Source organism: Apteryx mantelli, chromosome 7 (assembly GCF_036417845.1).
Source record: "Apteryx mantelli isolate bAptMan1 chromosome 7, bAptMan1.hap1, whole genome shotgun sequence".
In the NCBI taxonomy this organism is placed as follows: Eukaryota; Metazoa; Chordata; class Aves; order Apterygiformes; family Apterygidae; genus Apteryx; species Apteryx mantelli.
Genome location: NC_089984.1, coordinates 39,146,976 through 39,171,826, shown reverse-complemented (window position 1 = coordinate 39,171,826; position 24,851 = coordinate 39,146,976). Strand labels below are relative to the sequence as shown.

Genomic DNA, 24,851 nt, shown 5'->3' with positions numbered 1-24,851 from the left:
ATTAAAAAAAAAAAAATTAAAAACACAATTTAGCCAGAAGTCAACTTTTTAAACTAACTTATGTCAACATTCCAGCTACAAAAATAAAATCACAGAAGTATTTTATGGGAAAAATGCACAAGGTCATTTCACTCACATTACCACTCATACAGTACTTTTATACAGAAAATGTTTTTTATTGAATTTATTAACATAAATCTATCCAGCTCTAACATAAAATTGTAAGTTTAATTATCTCTTCAGCAACTCTATTATTTAACCGATTTTTATCAAGTTTGTCTTCCAGTTAGAAAGTTATATGAAATCCACTTGCATTGTTCTATTTGAGATCAATGGCTGACAGAAGTCTCACGAAGTTAAATACAGGGAAACGCACAGTCCTGCATCTGGTGAAGAATAACCCCATGCACCAGAACACACTGGGGGCTGACCAGCTGGAAAGCAGCTTTGCAGAAAAGGATTGGGGGGTTGTGATGGACAAAAAGCTGAACATGAACCAGCAATGTGCCCTTGCGGCGATGATGGCCAGCAGCAACCCGTGCTGCACTAGGCAGAGCGCTGCCAGCAGGTCAAGGGAGGTGATCCTTCCTCTCCACCCAGCACGGGTGAGGCCACACCTGGAGTGCTGGGTCCAGTGGGGGGCTCCCAAGTACAAGAGACATGGACACATTGGAGCAAGTCCAGTGAAGGGTCAGAAAGATGATTAAAGGACTGGAGCATGTGACATACAAGGAGAGGCTGAGAGAGCTGGGATTGTCTAGCATCAAGAAGGGAATGCTCAGGGTGGGTGTCATCAATGTGTATAAATACCTGATGGGAGGCAGTAAGGAAGATGGAGCCAGACTCCTCTCAGTGATTTCCAGTGAAAGGACAAGAGGCAACGGCCCCAAACTGAAATACAGGAAATTCTATTCAAGCTTAAGAAAAAACATTTTTACTGTGAAGTTCATCAGGTACTGGAACAAGTTGCCCAGAGAAGATGTGGAATTTCCATCCTCAGGGATATCCAAAACTCAACTGGACATGGCCCTCAGTAACCTGCTCTAGCTAACCCTGCTCAAAGCAGGGAGGGGTGGACCAGATGATCACCAGAGGCCCCTTCCAACTTCGATGATTCTGTAATTCTGTGACTCAAACTATAAGCTGGTATAAACCAGACTAGCAAACCATTATTCATTTATTCACAACACTTACTAATTTCAAGATGCCTGTGTGGGTATTCATGACAATCATTGGCTTGATCTGCCACTGACTACTGATATTAAATAGATATAAAAAAAGTACAGGCTCCAAGGAGTTCAAAATTACCTCTCACCAAGCAATTCCTTTTTTATTTAGCACAAAGGCATCAAAACCAGTTTCATGCAACTTCCTGAAATCTATGAGAGCAATCTCTAAGCTGAAAAATACAGCTTAAATAGCAAATATTGATGACCAATTCATAAATAAAACATTCACAAACAGTCACTAAGTAAACCTGAGTTTATAAACTCTGAGAACTGCAATCTGCTTGCACATATTTTTGAGTAGAATATGAACCTAAGGACAGCTATTCATCATGAAATAATCACTTCCTCTAATAAAGCAAACAGTGTCAAGAATTTAGCATTTCCTCCACACAGGATTTTTGGTGTTTTTGAATAAAATCTGTTGCATTACTATTATTTACCCATATTTGCTCCTCCAAAGACTTCATTACTGCAATAATGTCAGCATATTCTAAGATGTCTGACTGCCTAGGAATCTTTTTTTTTTTTTTTAATAAATAAATAATATCTTTGACCAAACAAATATTTGAAGCAAGTCTGTATTGCTGAGCTGTTACTTTTTTCTAAGAAAGCTTCAGTAGATAATCCATTCAGAAATCATTTACATGGCAAGCAGCTCAGAATATAATACTGCGGGTTTTACTGCTATCGCAAAGTGATATTTACATCGAAATGGTCTATTGCTTGCTAAGCTGAGATCTGAAATAAGTCTCTAGATCTACACTTTTTCTGCACAGGATATGGCTTTGAAAAGTCCTTTAGCAGTTTGATACTCCCCAAAACATTTTCTTCAGCACTTATGACTAGCCAATAAACAGTCAATAAATGTGAAAGAGAAGGTAGGCTATGACAGTAAAAGCCCCGCACTTTGAGATCTCTATGCTATGCTCCCCTCAACCTTCTCTACCATCATAGTTCACAACTATCACAGAAGCAGGAACGCAAGACAGGTCTGTAGCTGGATGCAGAACTATGATACTTCTGACTGCCAGCCTTGTGTCTATTTTACTCTGCTTAACTACCCATTGCTCTGATAAGTAACATGCAAACATAAGCAAACCTTTGAGGCCAGATCAACAAGTTCACCTAGTTTTGGCAACAAGTCAAAACACACTCACTTATTCTATTACCATAAGTGAAAGGACACACTTTTGCAGCACAACTGTGCTTGCTGTTGGTGATCTACCCTCATTTATATAGATGAATTCCGGGTTAAGGACTGAATTAAAATGTCATGGGTCTTCCTCCCTTTGACTCAGAGCTCTGTACCAAAACTCGTTATCACCAACTTGGGAATACAATCTGAATGCATATTTTTAAGCCTGAATCTTCACAGCCAAAATCTTTGAGAAATTAATTATGAACAGCTTGTTCTGTGATGGCTAACAAGACTTGGATTTCTATGAATTTGTGTTTCTAAAATGTGCTTTCCTTGACAGCTGTATTTTTTTCTGTCTTCTAAAGTATCTTTCAGTTTCCACTCCACTCCCTAAACTGCCTACCGTCTTCTTTCATAATACACACAAATTATGCTTAATTTCTCCTCTGAAATCTACCTGCAGTCCTGGCAAATGGTGCTATTTCTAGTTTAAACCAATCTCCAGCCAACATGCAACTGTGTAAAAACATCCAGTAAACTAGGTAAGTATGTATTCTTATTTCTTACCCAGATTTGGTCAGAGCTCCATCAGTTCTTCCCAAAACTCTAGGTTTTTTATAAAGATACTTTGAAGGATCTTGTATAAAATTGTTTCTTGACAGCATTAATTAAACTATTCATAAGTGACATTCTATTTTGCTAAAAGAAATTAGAAAAAGTAAAAAAACTCTACTGGATATCAGAGCCAGCTTCTCAAAGGTTTCAGATGGAAGGAATGGAAGTTCACTTCAGTTCATTTGCTCCACCTTCTAAAATGCTAAATTTTAAGTGCATCCTAAAGTTTATTTAGGCAGTATCTAAAAAAACAAACATTCACTGCTAGTAGAGTACATGAAAAATGATGCATTGTGAAATACTTCTTGAATCGGTAAATGCATAAAGCTACTTAAAGTAACAAAGGACTGATATTGAAAAGAACTGTTCTGATTTCATTTCCAGTCTTTATCACTGAATATCTGGTCTGCCTGGAATTGCTTTGCTGCATGTAAAATTAGTATTACAAGGGTTTACTTCTCATGCACTTTCTCTGCACTCTGATGTATAAGGCAATAATTAAACTTAACAAAAGCTTCTGTGTGATGGTAACTTTTCAACAATAAATATTAAAACAGTTAGATATTACTGATTTTCAGAAAAATAATGCTACAAGACTCTAGGTTCACATTTTGTGTGTGGAAAGATCCTGTAGTCTGACTCAAATGTCAAAACGACATCAATCATGAGATAAAAAGGAAGAAATCAATCATGAATAGCCTTCCATCCATCCTATTATTATACTATATGCCTGCAAATTCAGTGTTCTTTTCAGCTGTCAGCAGTGCATGTGGTTTATCCAATTAACTGTCCTGTATTTTCACTGTATTCACTATATAACTTCACTGTATTTTTCTCTTATCGGTTTTCATATGTTGCATTCAATTAAATACTCTTTATTCATGCATTCCATTTTTTCCCCAATTGGTATGCTACATAATCATTGCATGTATTATTAATTCCAGACAACAATAACTTTTTATTGATTTCAGTATAATTTGTGCTGTTTGCTTCTTTAATATGCAAAATCATTCTGTCTATATGTTCAACCATTTTGCTGCTCATATTTTGCTCTACATCTGTTGCTTGATGCTGCTGTTTGAATTGTGCTACAAGGAGAGAAAAACGGTGAAGAGTCCCATCATCAGCTGCATCATGTGCTTTCCAGCACTGCAAGGAGTGATCTGAGGAAGAGATATATTCTTGTTTCTGCTGCACATTGGGATGGCTAAATTTGGGGTAAATTAGCATAAAACTACCAAAAACACCCAGCAAAGTGCAATTCCTATCGTACTTCACCAAACACTCAGGAGAAATACTGTCTTCAGAAGCCCACCACAGGGATGTCAGACTTCCTCCAGTCCTTATTCCAGGCAGCACTTCCAGATATTATAAGTTATCATCAATGTTCAGTAACTTCCACCATTTTCAGGGCCACTTTTGAGATACACTTGCTTGTTGTTTGGACAGCAAGCATGCAAAATACAACCAGAACACACCTTGAAGAGTAAGCATGCTTACTCCACATACCTTGAGAAATTAGGATGCCACATGTATCTCCAGTAGGCTGTCTGAAGGCTCTCTGCAAAATAACTGCATAGAAGACACGTGCAGGAGGAAGAACATGCTGCCTTTATGATTCCCATAAACATTATTCTTTGAATGAAGTATGCACATACAGAGGCTGCACAGTATCTTCACAGATAGCAGCTTTAATAGCCAACAGTTATAATGCCAGTTACACTAAATAGCCAACGAATTATAGAGCCACAGAAATACTAAGTATGGAAGAGCAGACCTACATTTTGGAAGGGCTTTAGTCAGAATAGCTATGCCTGAACTTGGGACTCAGGAACACCTCTGAGCTGCTGGACCCCGACAGGAGTCTTGACTCCCCTCCCCCACATATTGGTTCCCTCAAACAAGATATTCTGGCAGTTCAACTGGTAAAGAGGCAAAATGTGCTCCAAGCAATCCAGAAGATCCAGGGACTTCTCAGATCCAGTGCAACATGCACTACTGCGCAAATTTCGATGCAGTCATTGAATACTGGGGTTGTGCTTGCGTAGATTCTAAACTAAAGTTGCAGTGGTTAAAAGTTAAACAAAGAAGGATTTGAGTAATCTCAGCAGTCTTTCCAGGAAAAGACAGCAAAGAACAGAGCTAGGAGAAAGCAGCCTTGAATGAGGCACACCAATTCAAAGTACACTTTCAGCAACCCCTGCAGGTAAAGTTCTCCCCTTGTTCAGAGAGGGTGGTAACAACAACATTGTCTTCACTTAGGTCCCTCCTTTTCTGATTTGGTACAACACGCCTTAATTGTTTCGGGCAACTGTAGTTCACTTCTACCTGCAAGTGTCTCTACCCCTTTCCAAAACAGGTTAGGCTCCAAACATATTCATATTTGTATTGCATACACTCCTTGGCACAGGGAGATGAAAGACATGGTAATTTAAGCCAAGAAAATCATCCGTGTCCCTAATAAGGGGAATGCATTCTCCTTCATGGCACAAGCTGATCCTCAGAGTGGAAGAAAGGCAGTTCACAACATTTTTACTGAGCATACAAGGTCAGGTCATGCCATACGAGGATGTCAGTATTGTCACTGTTGTTATACATTCCTGTACTATATTCCTGCAGTAAACATTCACAGCACAACAAACTTTCTTGTCAAAGGCCTTGTTTTGCATAGATGACTATTTAGAGTATAAAAAAGTTTTTGATTGATGGTCTGTCCAAGGAATTGGGTAAGAAAAGTTGGTTTAAAGATGAAAATGGCTCTTGACTGAAGCTTTTAATCTCTCTTTACCAGCTGCCTGGCAGCATGTTGCTTTCGCTTGTGATTTATTTTCTTCACATGTTCAAGCAAAGTAGAAAACACCAAATTGTAGTGGGCTACTTGTAACTACCATTCCAAGAGAGGTGCTATAGTTTATGTCAACTCATTCTTCCCACTTACATTTCTGCAGCCATGAAAGCAGGATAAAACAGGAAAAAACATAAGCTTTTTTGGTGCTGCTTCATATAAGAATAACACAGGACGACCTCACAAATTACACAAAACTTGCAGGGAGCAAGGTTAAGGGAGCTGATATAACATCAAAGACGACTCGTTCTCACACGCAGTTAGGCAAGTATAGCACTGCTGCATTGGAAACAATAAAGTCACTATAGATTTACAGTAGTATAAGGTAGAACACAATTTCTTCTGAAAAGTCCAGTTTACATCCAAACCCTGTGAGCTGGTACTGGGTCCCAGAAAGGAGCTCTATGTTTATTATTGGGCTGCCCAATACAAGAGAGACATGCAGCTATCAGAGCGAGTCCAGCAAAGGGCTACTAAGATAATTAAGGGACTGGAGCATCTCTCACATGAGGAAAGGCTGAGAGAGCTGGGACTCTTCAGCCTGGAGAAGATGGAGGAGTGATCTTACCAATGTGTGTAAGTATCTGAAGGGAGGGTGTCAAGAGGATGGGACCAGACTCTTTCCAATGGTGCCCAGTGACAGGACATGAGGCAACAGGCACAAACTGAAACACAGGAAGTTCTGTCTGAACATGAGGAAAAACTTCTTTCCTGTGAGGGTGACTGAGCACTGGAACAGGTTACCCAGAGAGGCTGTGGAGTCTCCACCCTTGGAGATACTCAAAAGCCATCTGGACAAGGTCTTGGGCAACGTGCTTTAGGTGACCCTGCTTGAGCAGGGGGATTGGACTTAGACAATCTCCAGAGGCCCCTTCCAACCTCAATTATTCTGTGATTCTGTGCTATTGGTAACCTAACGGCGTTTTTTTGGCTCACTGAATTCCACACTGAACTGAGAGAGAGGATAAGAAAAACCTGAAGAACAGAACATCCTCATTTTATCTACAGGTAATGTTATGCTGGAAGAAGAGGGAAAGGAGTCAAAAAAATCTTGTACTGAGTTTATGGAAGGAAATTTTGAAGTTCCTTATATGTTAAGAATGCAGGAAGGACAGCTTTTTAAATCTGAGATAAGATGATCATTTTTCACAGGGAGGGGCAAGAGAGAGACTGTCTACAGTATTACACACAAAAAAAGGCTGAAAATGTAAAATTAAAGTAAAACTTCGGAAGGCAAAGTATCATAACTTTAACATCCTCATTGCTTCAAAGGTCCAAGAAGGCAGTGTAATGTTAGGTTTCCCAGAATAATTTTTTCTTTTAACTCTTCAGTCTAGTGGGGGGGAGGTGTGAAGTGGCAGCAAGAAAATTAATTTCTTATCATGACTATAAACCATTTTTGATAAAATAATATTGTCAACCCTGGTAATTTCAATCTTGCTACATGGAATGAGTGGAGGGTAGTGATTTTAAGGCTTCAGAACACATGCGCTTGTCAGAGACTTGATATCATAACATCAGGCTTCAAACAGTTAAGAACTTTTAGCAACTGCAGAATTGCCTCACTCTAGCATTGGCTTATCAACAGATAAAATCTACTGCTTATACAATATCTTTTCTTTCTTATCACATGCTAATAAAAGGCTTTGTAGTGGGAAATATAGTCAATTCAGCCACATGCTAATATTGCGTCAGTCAGTGAAGGAGAAAGCTATTCTCATAATTTTGATTTAAATCCACTGAGCAATCATTCCGCTCCTACTGAATTTTGTGTGAGCTGCAGTAAAATTATTCAATGCTTACAAAACCCATACCAGTTAAAAATAAAACTCCAATATGCCTTCTGTGACTGCTCCACTGGCACAAAGAATGCACTTCACTGTACAACAGGCAATCTTGGTATGAAATTTGGGATGTAGGACAGGGCAAAGCATGCTACAGATACTATGCTTGTAGTGTAGGCAAAAATGAAAGTTCATTGTATGTCCTCCATAACTCACACTTTGCAGCCCCAGATTAAACTGTTGCATTTCAGTAATGAGAACTGACAAACTATAACTTGTCACACTTAGCACACTGAGTAGATTGAGTACTACTACTCTATAAAATGCACTGATGTACTGAGAATTTAAGTCTTTATTGTCCTACAGTGAAGAAAAACTTAAAAGAATTGCAATTAAATGTGTTAAACCAGCATTTGAAGACAGACTACGAACAGCAATAAATACCATTTGTTCTAAAAGACATTTATATATTCTCTCTATATATCCATATATATATATATATATTTGTCTCTTTAATGTGACTCAAAGCTCATAAGCACAATTTGACAAGGCTCAGCTGGTTTACTGATTAGGACTATACAGCTTATAACATATCTACAAACATCCACTACACCTCTATCTCTTCTGGGGACACTGCAAGCAAGATCAAAGCAGAATTTCATTCATCTCTACCCAATTTGTTTGCAACATATAACTCTGTACAATTAGCCAACTGGAATCATTATTTAAAAAAAAAAAAAGAAGAAAAAAAAGAAAATCAGGAAAACAAATTCCAGAGATATGACTTACTGGTACTCAGTTGGCAGTTCTCAGAAACTGAACAGCACACAACAAATCACTCTGACCCAAAAAATAAAAACTCACAGTAATCACCGTTACAGACTACAGATCAAGAAATTTGATTAGACCTCCTGAAATAAAACACTCTAGAAGTCAGCTCCTCAAGACAGAGAAAGGAACATTCATAAACATCTGACTTAATACAACTAATTAAATCATACTAGTTTTGTAAAACCACTCAAATGTCTGTCAGGATACAGCATTAGTTGGGGTAGCTGATCAATCCATCAGACCTAGATCATAGACCATCTCAAACCCAAATGGGGTGATAAGTGAACAGCTGTACTGTCTTAGGAGCAGAAAACAACTCATAAAACCCCAAACTGTGCCCAATTTACCTGTTTCCCACCTGCTCCTCCAAATAAGGTATTACCGATACACCTGTCACCCCATTACCTACTACCTCTGTGCTGTCATGTAGACAGAAAAGTCAGGATTTTCTACGTGCTTTCTATACTTGCTTGAGCTGAGAACAGAGCTAACACTTACTCCTGCATGTGCTCAGGCAAAGCAGTCCAATGGCAATTGACATCTGAATGTGAAAGTTTAACAACTGTTCAGAACAAAAGCCCACATGGTCAAGGATCCCATCCTTAGCCATGGCCAGTAGTGGATGTCATCAGTGACTAAGAAAACAGGGAATGAAAGAATCATCCTTCTATCAGCACATTGTGATAGCTTCTAGCAGCGTGGGGACTTCTCGAGTCTGACCTTGTACCCAGATCATTATGATGAATAACGTGATGCAATATGATCTCTTTGTATTCCTTTCTACCCATTCCACTTCCAAACATACAACTTCCCATGAAGAAAAACTTATTAACGATTTTTTTTTTTTCAAAACCTTAAGAACTAAGCTATCTTTGTGACTTGAGCATTGGTTCAGTAGATCTCGTGCTTCAAAGATATTAACAACTAGATCTCATCAAAACTATGGTAAGTCAGACATATGGTATTACATGTTCTGCCATCTTTCTTTGGAATATAAATATCTACAGTATGGACAAAGGTTGCATACAGAGGTCTCCTTTAGGAACCAGATATCCCCTGGGTATCATACTGTTTTCTTTAACCTTGAAGAGTGCTTCACTCTACTGACAGTCCTGCTGTGGCTGTCAGTGGAGACAGGTGGTTCTCAAGATCAGGAAGAGTCATGGGCTCACAACTTTACTTCCAGGAGAAAATTTCTGGCCGTTGGTGACCTAAGACAGAAGCACAGGCCTCTCCAGAAAAAAATCACATTCATAATTTAACAAAAAAAGAGCAATTCTGAAACACAGATTACCAAAGTTTTTGACAGAGGTACTGCTTTTGAATAAACTTACAGGAAGAATGGATACTCGGAAAGCTTTTTCTGCCTTCGGACACCAGATCTGGATCACCTGTGCAGTGCATTTCAGAGTTCATTACTCCATCTGGAAAGCAGCGGTAAAAGAAATCGGGACGCGGTCTACAAAAAACACCATGGATATTAAAAATACAAAAGCTGTAGTAACAAATAAACCTCAAAGTGATCACTATATTTACCGCCTATTACGTACAGATTTCATTCCCTCCTGCTTGAGCCTCCTGCTTGAGTAACACACCAGTAAATGAAATGCTTCACTTTCCTTGCATAATCAATTCAAGGCAAACTTTTTTTGCAGGCAGGCTCTTTTGGGGAAGCTTCCAGCGCAGCAAACTAGTGGGAGTTGGAGCCTGACTCTCCTCACAGTGCGTTTAATTCCAAAGAATACACAGAAGCTCAGTTCTGATAATGAATCTGCAGGGCTACTCTTGCACAGCACTTCCAGCAATGGAGCAAATTAGCATGGTTACCCACAATGTCGCACAAATCTTGCTGACACGCTTAGAACGAGCCTGCACTCATACTAAGAGATTGGGTTCAAAAAACCTGCCAAATTCTAATCCCAGTCCTGAGGCTGATTCTTTAACTGCATTGAACAAACTTCTTAGTTTCTTTTGACCATACTTTGAGTTGAACAGAAGCATGTAGGCCCGAGTGGTGTCACACTGAGCCTGAGCTAACACAACCCCACTATAGAAGCAAAGTGAAGGGCCACAGATTCAAAGACATACTAACAGAGCAACCAGTTGGCTTGGAGTGCAAGCAGAATGAGCTCATGTCTGCCTGTAAAGGATGATGCAGACGTCCTTAATTATATTTCAAAAGCACTTTAAAATAAAATTGCCAAGTACTACAATTGTCAGGGAAGCAGTACTGTGGCAGACAACATCAGAAACCAAGCACAAATTGCTGCAGAACTCATGAAGCTGAAGAACAAATGCAGTGTTGGAGTCAACTAAATGGTGTATGAACTCAAGCCAATTATATACTTCTCAGCTGAAGTTATAGCTATTCGAAATTTAGATAAAGAACCCCAAAAATTCCTAAAATAATTATTCTCCAGGGAGTTCTGTTTGCTAGTTGGGCCCTTCATTCAAATTTATGCTTCCCTAAAAATGGCCTACCTAGCAGTCCACTCACTGCTTAGCTCCAAGGTTTGTTCTGCCATGGACCTTGAATTATCTGGAAATACCACATTCAGTAATGTACTTCACAAAATGCAGACACCGTGTCAAATAAAGACTGAATTGATTTCTATTTAATCAGACTAGTGGCAATTGGCATATAAACCCTCACATGCTGTGATTCTTCCCCCTTTGGTGCTGCCAATGAAATGAAGTGATTTCAATTCACACCTCTCCTTTCAAACTTCACTTGTTTGCCTGTACTGCCAACCAGTCAAACAAATAACAAAATGCAAGGGCACAGATTCCTGCCACAGTTAGATTTCACATAATAAAGTTGTACAACACCTGAACCAGAGAAGACAGCATTACAGAGGCCCTTGCTAACCCAATGTGTTTTGGAGCAGTGGTTTTTATCTTTTTATTAAGAAGTATTGTAATTGTCAACTGTGTCATCTTCATTTCTTTAACAGTTAAAGCCATCATTTATAATACGATGAGACTTACCTTCCCACTATTAATTTAATAGTGTTTGTGCAGACTCCATTCAGAGCTAGAGCCAGGGAAACAGCTACAAAACAGAATGAACAAATAGAACAATAATAACCTAACTACCATGTTATAGATTGTAGCATTACAGCATTTGATTTACAGACTGAAACCTTTACTGAACTGAAAATGAACCTTTCAGTACAACAGAATGATCTTTGTAGTCCACTGTTTTTTTTTTTTTAATTACGCTGACTGACGGTAAACCCCAAAGTATCATAACAATCACATGACTGCTTTTGTTCTGCTTTTACTCTTGAGAAATCTTATTTCCTTACACAAAATGGGTTTTCCTATCATGTCATTTGCAGAGACATAAATAATCAGAATGCAAGAAGCATTACAGAATCAAGTTCTATGTTTATCAGTTTTGCAATTTACTACATAAAAAACTTAGTCTTCAGGTCAAGAGGAATTTTTGTATAACATATGTAAGATACACAAACACATATACACTTATATGTATGTACATATATATACACTCAGTTAAACTGTCCAATTTCAGGCAGAACTGCCTTTTAGCTGAAATTAGAATTGGATTTTTTTTTTTTTTTTTTTTTTTACTTTCAAATGGACATAGATGTTTTAACCATAAACCTTGACATTTCCCCCTTTCTCTCCCAGGTGTTGACCAACCTTCGTAATAAAACTGAAGAAATAAACAGGAACTGTCATGCTGGGTATGACTGTATCACCCTCATTATTTATACTTAGACAGCAAGTCCTTAGACTTCCCAAAGGACCTCATCTAAAGACTGTGGAGATTTCTGCCTTGATTTCAGTGAAATTCAGATCCAGTGCGTACATTGTTTTTAGACTGAAACTGATTTAATGTTGCAGTCCAGACTGCAGTTCTCTAAAACAATTGCAAGAACCATTGCATTTTATTTCTTAACTGAAATAAACTATCAGGCAAATCTCTGATTTCCAGCAGAACAGCTACAGTAATATAATTTTAGTTTATGACAGCTCCACTGGCTATTTTCTCATTGAACCGCTGCCCCAAATGTTGCGCTTTAGGAGCGCTCATCCTGTCTCCATAAAATTTTTGCCTGAGGATATTATAGATCATAAAAATCTGTGCGTGTCACAGGATATATTTTTCTTTAAGTTAAAATAAAGACAGAGGTCCTACATCAAAGCAAAACCAAGGGTTTTCTCAGATTTTACAATAGCTGCCAGCAAGAATAAAGGAACAAATCAATCCTAGAGACACTGAAAGTGGAATACTTGACTTGTTTGAACAATATCAATACCCCTGTTCACAGTGAGCACTCATGCGCATGCTCTTTCTCCTCTCAGTTGTTCTCTCAGTTATTTATGGTGATTGCATGTCATGACTGAATAGAAATTATCTATAAGATAAAATGCATATGACCAGCTATGTCACAGCATGACATTCTCTTTTTTAAGGGATGTAGAGACATTTGTTTTCTGAAATATGCTGTAAAGTCTACTCTCTTCACCAAGCTTTATCTTAATTGTTCACTGCAGGTCTGACTGAACCGTGTTTCAACTTATGTTGCATACTCTTTACTCAAATGTCCAAACATCAAATGTCAGTGTGAACGTAAGCCAACAAATAAAGTGAATCTCCACTTTAGGGAAGATTCACACTGCCCACCCCAAGACACATAACCTGGTCAATAGACAGAGGTGGGCACTTCTAGGGGAAGGATTCAGGGCACCTACTTTAGGAAGCTAACTACTGCTTACTCTAGACACACTGAACCACCTCCTTTATGAGGAGCAATGCAGACAGTATTTTCACCTCCTTTTAATCTTTGATCCCTTCTACCTATGATTATAGGCGTGTAAAGAAATTCACCTTTTGGGGGATTTCCTGATTATTCATTACAAACTGTGTGCCAGATCACAGTGCAAATCAGCAAAGCTTCATCACAGTTAATGAATCTTCACATCAACTTCACATCATGAGACACATTAACATACTGAATCATATTAATGTACAGTATACTTGAACAGGATTAAGTCATGAGAAGTTCTACACTTATGCACATATTGAACAAATGGGGCACAGGGATACCCTGCAGAACAGAACATCAAGGTTGGGGTTTCCTTAAAGTTTGAGAGGCAGGGAGAACAGTCGAGAAGCTGGCAAGGACCTGAAAACAGAGTTTCATCCTGGGCATTATAGAGGGAACTTAACAGAAGGCAAAAACAGCAGGAACCATGATTGTCTCTTTAGAACAAAAAGATGAGAACAAGTGATGGGGAAACTAATTCAAAGCTCCTTTCCTTCTGAAACACACAAAGTGGAACTCAGTACTGTGACTGCATGCATTTCATTAATTCAGGCTACCTCTACTGACTTGTCAATAAAATATCACTCATGAAACATTTCAGAATTTTCTACAAATGACTAGCAGCAACCAAATCAAAATTAACAGTTTTTCACACTGGTGTTAGATAAACTGGAGAAAGAACAAGCTGTAAGAACCCATTCCTGTCTAAAAAAATTTCAAAGGCAGATGCATAGTAATATTTATATCCAATCTAGCTAAAGCAAAGTTGAGCATCGCTTTGATCTTACGATCTGAGCACCAATAAATTCAACTGCAAATTAGCCAGCAAAACACAGAAAATTCCATAGCTAGGCATTTTCAAATATACTGCCAAAAAAGCAATTGCAATTCCCAGTGCTTGAAAGTTCTCTCTGTTAATAAAAGTGCTTCAGTCAATTTCGGACTCTGACAATGCTGACAGAAGGATTCAGACCACACATCACTAAAAGATTTCAAAAGATAGACTCAGTCACAATCAGCTGGGACAGTTTAAGACTTACCATCCCTATCGTCTACCCTGATCCCCTGCTGGAGGTTGCTGCCTACCACTATGACAAAAGCTCACCCTTAACACAGCCATAGCAGTTCACAGGCCAGGATTAAGTGCACATCCAACTCCAATGCAACATCAGACTGTGACTAGAAAAGCTGAGCTGTGAGCACAGACTTTACAATGGGGAATCTCCAGGAGAAAGACAGAGAAAACAATGAGAGAAATGATTTTCTAAGTAAGCAGCTAAGTCTCACAGGGCTCTCCTGTCCATCTCTCAAGTTAGAACAGCTGTGCTGTAAATAAGTAGTAAGTAATGGACTCACTGTGACAGAAAAATATGTATCTGGACAGTCTATCTCCACTGGTCTTGACTTTACTAACCACATTTTGGCCCTTGCTAGTTAGATTGCGGAATCAAGGTAAAGAACTTGCACATTTAGAAACACACAAAAACAAAGGCTTTTGTGAGACAGTGTGACATTATAGCTGCACTGAAACCTACAGGACTGGACTATAATGGAGAAAGGTTTTGTTCAAGGCTTAGACTAAAATTTGAATCAAAGAACTATGACACATTTTTCCATCTTAGAATACGACATATGTTACCTAAGAAAGCCTCTTTAATTTCAGTCTTGTCTGTTCGCCGGATTATTTTCACCACAAAAATGACTGCTAGTGGCGTAAGGAACGAAATTGCCTGTAAGAGAGAACAAATTTCATGTGAGAGCATCAATTCCTTTTCAATCCAACTGATTAATAATTAGCTCCAGTTAGCTACATTTAAACTGGAAGGCTGAACGATCTTTATCAAACTCCTGACCTCAAGCAAAGTGGGATGATTTGTATTTGTAACAATAAGGCAATTAATATATTAAAAATTGTAACATAATTGTGGGTTATAATTGATTTGTAATTGCCTGGAGCTGCCTTTAAAGTGTCATCTTCAAAAATGAAAAAAATAATAGGTTATAAATATCCTGAGTCATTTATTGCCAATTCCGCTTTACAAAGTTTTCTAGCAGCATTTATCCCTTCTCTCTCTCTCTTTCTCACCAAAGAGAGAGAGAATAGTGGCAGCACAATATTCAACACTGTGAAGCATATTGGTCTGTGAGTCCTGATAATAAGGATAATTTTACTCATTTTGTGAAATTTCACATGAACAGTGTTGGATGAAGCCCCTTCTTTGTAAGCCAAACATCACAGAAAACAGTGCTGAGAACTCACTTTTCCAGTCAAATATATCCTCCTATCCTCAGGAAAATCAATTTGGTCACTCAAACAATAAGGTACCATTCAGTCAGGAAAAGGAAGTCATACTGACACCCATTACTACTATCATTTAACTGGAATTATCCTGCATGAAAATCAGTGGTGAATTAAGAATCACTATGTCAGGCTGAAGTCAAAAAGCAACAAGCTACTTTGGAAGAAAACTGGAATTACATGGAAGAGAGGGTACACAAAGCAAATGACCAAGTTCCTATTTTACTATTCCTTTTTTTTTATTTCCCCTGTACAGATTTTTGACAAAAAAAGAAACATTTCTAACTGGACTCTCAGTGCTATCTCACTGCACATATCTATCTGTTGTCTTCTGGTTGCCATAAGCCAGGGGACCACAGGTCAATTCACAGTCTAGGGAATCAAATAGTCAGAAATGTATTGAGGTTGCTATGAAACTCAATCTCCTCCGCAACCCATCATACCTAGTCTCCCTTGGACTGAAACTCAGCTCTCTTGTTTTACCAGTACTTATGCACCACACTAAGTTGTAAAGAACCAGCAACTAGCTGTCAGATTATTTCAGAGCTGATACTGACCTGAGACACAAATTTTATGCCCTAATCCAAAGAAATTTTCTACATTTTCTCACACTAAGCAGTGCTCCAGAAGGCAGCCCAACTGGACTGTGCTCTCAGTAGGACCTTATTCAACATAGCAAATTCTAACACCAACTTCCTGACATTTCAGAAAGCTGTTTATTTTACTTTTTTCTTTTCAACTACCACTCTTGAATGCATTGAGCTGACTTTAGATGGAGCTTTAGAAGATCAGGACTTTATGATTCTTTCATTTACAGACAAGTGTTTGGGAGTGGAGCCAACTGCTTTACCTTGTTTAAAAACAGATAGAAAAATAACACCTGAACATCTACAAGCAAACTCATTGGTTAAGTAGGACCATATTCTTGTATTCTCGGAGCTGTATGATAGTATTTCTCTTTCAAGAATCCTGTAACTGCATTTTCACATGAATGCATATACTTGACTTCCATGGACAGCATCTGCATTATCATAGAGTAATTCAGATTATGGTTGATGATTCACTGTGTATGTGCCAGTTATCCCAAAAGCACCCTACCTAGTGCAGTATCTATATACTGCAGGCTGTCCTCCCAGAGCAGATCAGTATTGTCTCTCTCCACACAGGACAATCAGTTTCTCTTAAGTGCCATGCCAGGGAGTTTCTCACTGGTAGCTTCCCATAGAAACTTGTTCCTAACTTGTTCCTGATCTTGTTCCTAATTGGTCCTTCTATCATCCCATTTTTCCCCCCTCACAACTTCAGCTGCAGAGGTAGTCTATATATGCTTCTTCCTGGCTCTGCTCTAGAGTTAATCAATTCCTTGCTGGAATCTATAAACCACTTCACAACCATGTTTGCTCAAAAGCAAATCAAGGTCCTTCAGAAGCATTTTAGGCTCTTGAAGAAGCCTTTTTAAAGAAGGTGAAAATTAAGTTGTATATGGCACCAGGAGAAGGGGGGTACTGTACCTGGATTTTGCTATCTTTGAATCAGGCACTGTTCAGCCCCAGCAGAGAGACTGATTCAGAACAAAGGTGTTATGACAAAGGCCTTTTAACTCCATTTTTCTTTTTATAAAAACAGAATAATCCCAGTCCTCACTTTATGCTTTTAGAACACCCAAGTATGAAACAACATGAAAATGCAATATATATACACTATCTCAGTAATATATCTTGGACCATATTCCCTTCACTTGCATCTGCAAAAGATTATCTAACTCATTGAGCCATGCAGGTTAGAACACTGTCAGGAGGCTGCTACCCATTTTTATATATAGAAAGTCATCAGGGTTTTGTTTGTTTGTTTGTTTTACAAAAAAGGCACCATTTCCACTTGAATCTCATGCGGACCAGAGATAGAAGGGAGGAGCTTTAAGCCAGGATACAAGTACCATGTTACTACTCCAGAAATGTTCATTTCTCTCTATCCTCAGCAACAGTTTAATTTCTGTTTTTAGAGACTAATACAGTAAAATAAGAGTGGTTAAAGCAAAACATAGAATTATTATTATCATTCTAAAAAGTAAGGATTACTACCAGGAAAGAAAAGAAGAAAGATGTCTGCATTCCATTCTTGAAGAATGTGAAGAAATATAGCCAGGCTGACAGTCTTATAGAGGTGGTTTAATGGAGTCAGAAATCTTTTGAACAGGCAGAAGCAGCAGAAAATATCAAGAATAGAATAGAATTCAGGTGGCAAACTTGTGCCAAACTGCTTCACAATCAGTCTTCAGAAATCTGGTAAAACTGCAGATTTCCTCATATTTCACAAGCATATGCACTTGTGAGAGATAGGAAGAACAATTATTGTTTGCCATACATTGGTTGCAATTCCTTATACAAAAGCTTTAGCTGGAAGTGTTTTTTTTAACTCTGTAGCAAAATGCACATATAAAGTAAGTCTGGCTTGTAAAAGACTTTCTTTTGTAAAAAGATTCTGTATGGCTCACACCCATAACAGATTTGGCAATATTCTCCTCAGATGCATCCCAGTAACATTTTCTTTTTTCTGCAGTGAAATATTCTAACATTGCCTTGCTTTGGTGACAAAAGTCTATTGCATTCATTATTAATCCTGGCAAGCCAGAGATGCACTGAAGTTACACACATCCCACAGAGAAGCACTTTATGTTGTCTCCATCTACTTTGGTAAAATCTGTTTCCAAACACGATATAATTTATATGAGGAATAATACTGACTTTCAGTTTTGTGTTACTTCAGAACCTGACAGTATTTTTTAATGCCTTAGAGCTAGGCTGTGCCTTTCCTCTGAGCTGTCCTCAGAGCGGTGTGGAAGAAGGAATCCTGCTGTCCCCTTACTCCAGAAAAGTAATAATCTGCTGCATGCCCTGCAGTAAACATTGTTCTTTTATACTCAACACTCGCCAAATTGGATTGACAGCTGCATTTAGTCTTACCCCAATCCTACCTACCCTGCAGGGCATACAGAGGCATGGTGTGAGCCATGCTATATTAGAATTCCAGTGTGATCATCCCCCTGCTAGGATTCTTGCAATGCAATAAGGAGAAAAGAGCAATGCACTAATACCAGTCATCTGGGGATACACAATACCCAAGGAAATTGAAATTATAAGGCACTGGCACTTGTCACACTGGCCACAATGTTAGTCTCAGACCTCAGACCATTCAGCCCTGCTGTGCATTTTCTTCTGCTCTTCTCTCCCTGCACTTCCCAAGATGAGGAATATCTGCTGTTAGAGAGACAGAATTAGGCTAAGGTCTTTCCAGTCCTCATGACTTGCTTACTACCCACGTGTAGGTCAGCTTTGTCTAATTTGGATCAGAATCTGGAATACTCAGTGTAAATAAATCCAGCAGTTCATAAATAAATTCCCAGAGACTCCTTTTTGGTAAGTCATAGCCATACATTTTAATATTGGAGTACAATGCTGGTGGCAAGTAATTCTTTAGATAATGAGTGCTAGTGATCAGTGTTAGGCTTGGACTTTTCTTCTTTTTTCCATTTAATTAAAGAAATAAGAACAAAATGATCCATGTTTCTTAATTTAAGAAGCTGTTTGCTGAGTTACTGAAATGTTGTGGTCTGAGCCAAAAAGAGAACACAGATTATACGAAGTTACTGACTCACAGCAGCCTGGAAGTTCCATCTGCCATAAAGCACACCAAAAGCTTGCTCTGTAGGAAGCGGGTAACAAGGAACTGTACCATATTTACATCTCATATTTGTGCCTAGAGTACAGAGGAAGGACTAGTGAGTTATCCCTTTCAGTCTTCCCAACCTGTTTTAAAAATAGTTTCACCACTGCAGCAAACTCCTTTACAATGATTCACTACTGGTTTATGAACTCATCAGTTTTAAACATTGATCAGACAACCCACGTAGCAAGGTACATCTCAGCATTAGGAAAAATGTCAGAATTAAATCCAGAGTTTTACATAGCACAATGATTTAGTGCTTTTCTTAAACAGCTGTCTTCCGTTTCAGAAAAAAGTATATATTTTTCACCCATCCAGGCTGAAAAAGCATTCAATTGAGCTTCCTCTTAGTGAAATAAAAACAGTATGCTGATAAACTTAAAACCAGGCCTTCAGCCTCTGTCTTAGAAGGCTGGTATATGTTGTTGTCTTATAAATATGAAGTATCCTCAAGTTGTTCCTTATTTAATTAAAAACTTCCCTGACTTTGAAGATTTGAGCCTTTTAACAAAACAGTGAAGACATTACACAGGCTGATTTGCAATTATTCTGAATTCGGTCTCTTCATCTAAAAGTAAAACCCTGGCTTCACTGAAGACACTGGAAACATGCTCTGATGTAAGGGTACTAGGACCCGATCTCGCCTGCCGCACCCACTCCTGAAAAACCTCCACTTTGACTGATGAAGCTTTTGCAAAGACTGAGCGACTAGTTTTAGTACCTTGAACTATAGCTGCTAAATTCTTAACATTTCTGTACTGGTCTAAATTATTGCACTCTTATTACTTTATGTGGAGTTTTTTATGATTATTAATCATTCCTGTTACTAAAGGTTATCAAATCCATGAGTTTTAGGACTGTCAGTCTGCATATCAACACGAGCTGAGCTGGGGGAAGCCGGAAAAAAGCTAACAGCAGAGCAGCTCTATGACAGATTCAATAGGCTCACAAGGACCTCAGGATTGTTGGCTGAACCTAAAACAAATGTTTTGTCTGCCTGAAATAACCAATTGAAAAGCCTTCTACTGCTTATCAAATGAAAATCTGCAGCTATCAAATGACCAAACTTCTAGTACTTACAAACATAAGACGCGTAGGTATGTTGTCTGATTGCACCAAAGGATTTTTATAGAGCCAGATTTCTTCTGGCTGGATAACCCGCTGGAATGGATCCAAAAATTCTGTAAAGCTAAAAATAACAATTAAAGATTTTTTTTTTTCCAATTTGAAAAGATGATCAAAAAACCCCACAAGAATCCAGTACATTTAACCTCCCCCCAAGTTAATAGTGGTATTGTCTGCATTAATTATTCATATATATTGTTATCCTACATCACTGCTTTTTAGTACTACAACCTTCATAAATATACACTTAGGAAAATGTTTTTAAAAATTCTATATTCTACAACTTTATAAAAATTCCATAAATTTCACACTGGGGAATAAATGGTCATTACATGCTTATTCTTGCTGGAAGGGTACTCAAAGAATATTGTGGGATTAAAAGATCACATGTAGCAGATGCTTTACACTACAGAAATTATACACCAACTTGTCAAATACAAAATCTGTCTTTCAAATTTTAAGATACAGAGCTTGAAGTTAGTATTTGCAGGATCATGAACCAGGGAGAAAGACACAGTTCAGACAATTCCTCTACTGAAAGAAAGGAAAGATAACTTTAGAGAACATCTCCAAAAGATACTTGCTCCTACAACAAATTGCGCCAGAATCACAGTATTTTCCTTTGGCTGTCAAACTGAAACAGAATCCAGCTCTACCAGAAATGTTTAGTTCAACCAAAACTGAATGTTTTAACTTCATTCTCATGTCATCTAGTCCTCTAAAAATGTCAGTTTTGCAATTATGTTATTTTGAAATGAACAGCATCAAAATAAAATGTTGATCAGGACAATCATCAAGAACACATACATATCCTGATTTGCCTGAAACCTCCTCTTTTTTAACCTAACTAATCCCCCAAGTGCTTTTGTTTTCTAAAGCTTGAATGAAAATCAAGAATATTTAAAATCTGTGACATGCATTTGAACAGCTCTATTTACAATAATCATGGACTAAAAAAGAAATGGAATCAAAGTAAAAACCAGAATCTTCCTGAAAGGGACTGCAAACAATATGCTACTTAAGTGAATCATAGGAACGTGTTTCAGACCTCTGTCAGTTCTTTTATCAAGCTGAATTACCCCCAAGGACATTAAGAAGTTTGGACATTCTAAGCAGCCCCTAGTGAAATTTGCTCTCTTTCAATGAAATCCACTCTATTAAAAAAATGTGTTAGAACTATTAAATCCATTTTATTTTTACAAATGTGAAAAGTGAAATTCACACATGCAAAGTGACTGGAATACAAAGATCATCTCAAGAAACAAAGAAAATTAAAGGGAAAGAATCGTTTTTTATGGAAAGTAAATTCTTTGTGCAGGGAACCTTCTTTTGCCCAACACCGAAAGAGGAAGCTGGAATTGTGATGTGATTCTTGACAGAAGTTCCAAAGTCTTTTAGGACTACATAAATTATCTCCCTTCTTTTAAAACCATGGCATTAGCTTCAGGCTCCCACCGACCCTATCTGAGCACTTGCAGACTCCCACTAGGCAGAAGACAGCAATTCTCTGTCTATCCCAACAGCCCAGCTGACCTCTTCATCCTAAAAGTAAAGAACACAATCTAAGAACCAAACATATTAAACGCACCATCTTGTCACATGTGCCGATAGTTATGCTTCCATTACTGACCCATAGGGACAACCAGATTCTTGTGGAAACTTATTGACTCTAGTGTGGAGGAAAGGAATTTATTTGCTAATACATCCAGTTTCTTCAAATCCAGAGTTTGACTCTGCTCTCTCAAGAAGGTGAAAAATGAATTTCAGAAATATCAATTTTCAATTTCAAAGCATTTTCAAAATGAAAATTTATTTTTTTAGATACTTTTCACTCTTTTATACCTATTTTTAAAGGGAAAAAAATATACCATTTCAAGGAAATAAAGCACCCCATAAATGAAATTAATTTTAAATTAATTTCACAAATTTTCACTTAAACTAGAAAAATAAAGGTTGATTTTCAGACAACTGAAGTAACTTTGTTTCCAAATTTCAAGCAGCAAGAGTCCTAAATTCTATTATCTGTACTGATCTACCTTTAAAGACATGCATGACAACTAGAAGTAACAAACTACTGGTTGAAAGGGTTCTGTTGCCACAGGCCTGGACATGACTTTCAACAAATGTCACCTGAGAGAGTTGACTATCAGAGATCACAAGTATACCGTCCAGGACTTAAAGTTTGTTATAAAAATGTGTAAAGAATCTGGGATCATGACGTACTTCACCACCTTTATGTAAGCATAAATAGCTAACTACAAGCACATCTGGACAGCCAACAAATTAAAGAAGCCAGTAGAGTTTCAAGGACTACATCTTCCAGATTGCCCCATCTTTTCTGACACACTCCCCTAGGTATCCGCTGGTCTGAATGACTTAAGGCTCCGTTTCGAAGCAGTTCTCAAAGCACTGGAACTTGGCTATACCAAGGAATGCCTCAGAGCAGAGACCCACTCTCTGACATACCTAGGCCTTGATGCATTTCTTCAGACTACGAAGAACAAACAATACACGTTCATTTATGCTTCAAGGTTATCACAGTATAGTCATTCAAGCGCTGGTGCACTTTTGGAAAACGTGTCACATTAGAGCAGACATTTAAGTAATTTGACATTATGACATTTGACATCATGAGCAAATGCCAACAGAGTTAAAGATTTGGGGCTTCTCTCCTTTCTCTTTTGTTCCCTGTCTCCTCTTTATGTGAGGAAAATGAGATTAAAGTATATTTGTTAAAATTTGCTTGAGGAATTGAACAAAAAATTCAAACTCATAGTTCTCATGGGAATCATGATGTGACACTGCAAATGTGTTAAGTCATAAAATTTAACTCCTTTAAAGACAAAATAATACATGTGCTAAGAGATGACATTATAATAAATAACAAATATCTGATTCCAGTTGAAGACCATAGTTCTTAATATTCTGATTATTCTACACTCATTATCTTTGTAAATTTCTAAGGAGAGATTCATTTCAAAGCTATCAATGACAGTGATTATTATTATTATTTTATTTAATAGCAGCATTTTGTATCCAACACCTATTAAATCTGATTATGTATCCATTGCTTCCTCTTACTGGTGTTCTGAATGTCTTCCAAGAAAACTGTTCAAACACTATGCTGGGACATAATGCACACACAGAAAAAAGCTGCTGAAACTGAGTAATAATCATTTCAAGATCACTACTGAAGTAGAAAAAATAGATGTAGAAGAAAGCAGATCTTATCTATGTGAACAATAAAGAAAAATAAACAGTTAAAGAAAAGTGATAACAAAAAAATCACTTTTTTCCTCCACAGAAAGAGTTCAGCTGCCAATTAAATTTTTATGCCAAGACTCAGAACAATTCTCCCTTTTTTGAAGCATCACCAATGCGCAACTGGATACAAGATTTCATTAGCTTGAAGGCAATTCCCTTTGTACTCTGTTAAACAACCATGAGGACGTACTGGTTTCTAAGCTGCCTGACACTTACTGATTTATGTTCCTTTGTCCTCTCCAAGAGTACTGTCTATTACTATTCATAAGCCAGCACAAGCTTGTTTAAAATACTAGGTGTTATTAGTAATAAATGTAGTCCTTAGATGAAGAGAAATGTTTCTAGACATTTTCTATCATGGCTGAAAATACAAGCTCATTGCTGAAAATACAAGCATAATCATACCTGATTAACACCCACAGCAGCAGGTGGGCAGCTTAGAAAGCTTATTTCATATTAGCCCATGAAAATTTTGTATGACCTTCTTGTCTTACCTTTTTTTCCTTTTTTTTAAACCTTTTGTTTTACTTTTTCCTGCATGTTTACATATCTGTCAAACATTTTTAGCAATTTAACAGGCAAGATTTTAAAACACCTGTCTGATAACAAGTTTTTAAAGAATAAAAGGACTTTCATTAACTTCAGTGGTCTTCAGCTCTAGTCCTTCAACTGTTATTTTCAAAGCAACTTAAGGGAAACAGGAGCCCTAACCTCATTAAAAACCTCAATGAGAAACAGGTGCCTGAGGTTGCTTTGGACATCCCAACATTAATGCCTACAAACCCCATCCTAAATAAAAACAATAATTTTTTCTAAGGACACAAGCACTTTCAGGTTATATTACCTTCACTTCCATTTAATAGCATGTAGCACTTTAAAATAATTTCTATGCAAGGACCACATCACTGATTGATCAAGATAAAAGCAGGCAGCAGTTTTGTGAAAATATGGACTAAATGTTATTTATGAAATCATTCACAGGTAGTGAATGAATCAAACTTTGCATAAACACCCTCACAGAATCTACAACCTGTGCTTCCACCATGGTCTTCAACTCCCCTAAGTAATGGCAGGGTATTAGTTAACACCTCACCCTGTTGTTTCAAATGCTGTTTACAGTATCTACCATTCAGTGGCATTTAGTGGCATGAAATCAAGAAGCAATAACATCTGGCAGTCACTAAGATCAGTGGAAGAAGAGA

The 24,851-nt window shown here is 37.8% G+C and overlaps 1 protein-coding gene across 1 annotated transcript in view; it reads right to left on the bottom strand.

The window, feature by feature from the left end:
• PLPP4 (phospholipid phosphatase 4) overlaps positions 1-24,851 on the bottom strand; it is a 71,848-nt gene that overhangs the window by 29,176 nt on the left and 17,821 nt on the right. The window contains exons 2-5 of the mRNA XM_067299564.1: positions 20,341-20,449; positions 14,878-14,968; positions 11,431-11,494; positions 9,777-9,901 (exon numbers count right to left, since the gene is read on the bottom strand). Coding sequence (XP_067155665.1) covers positions 9,777-9,901; positions 11,431-11,494; positions 14,878-14,968; positions 20,341-20,449 — 389 coding nt within the window. The remainder of the gene's footprint in view (positions 1-9,776; positions 9,902-11,430; positions 11,495-14,877; positions 14,969-20,340; positions 20,450-24,851) is intronic.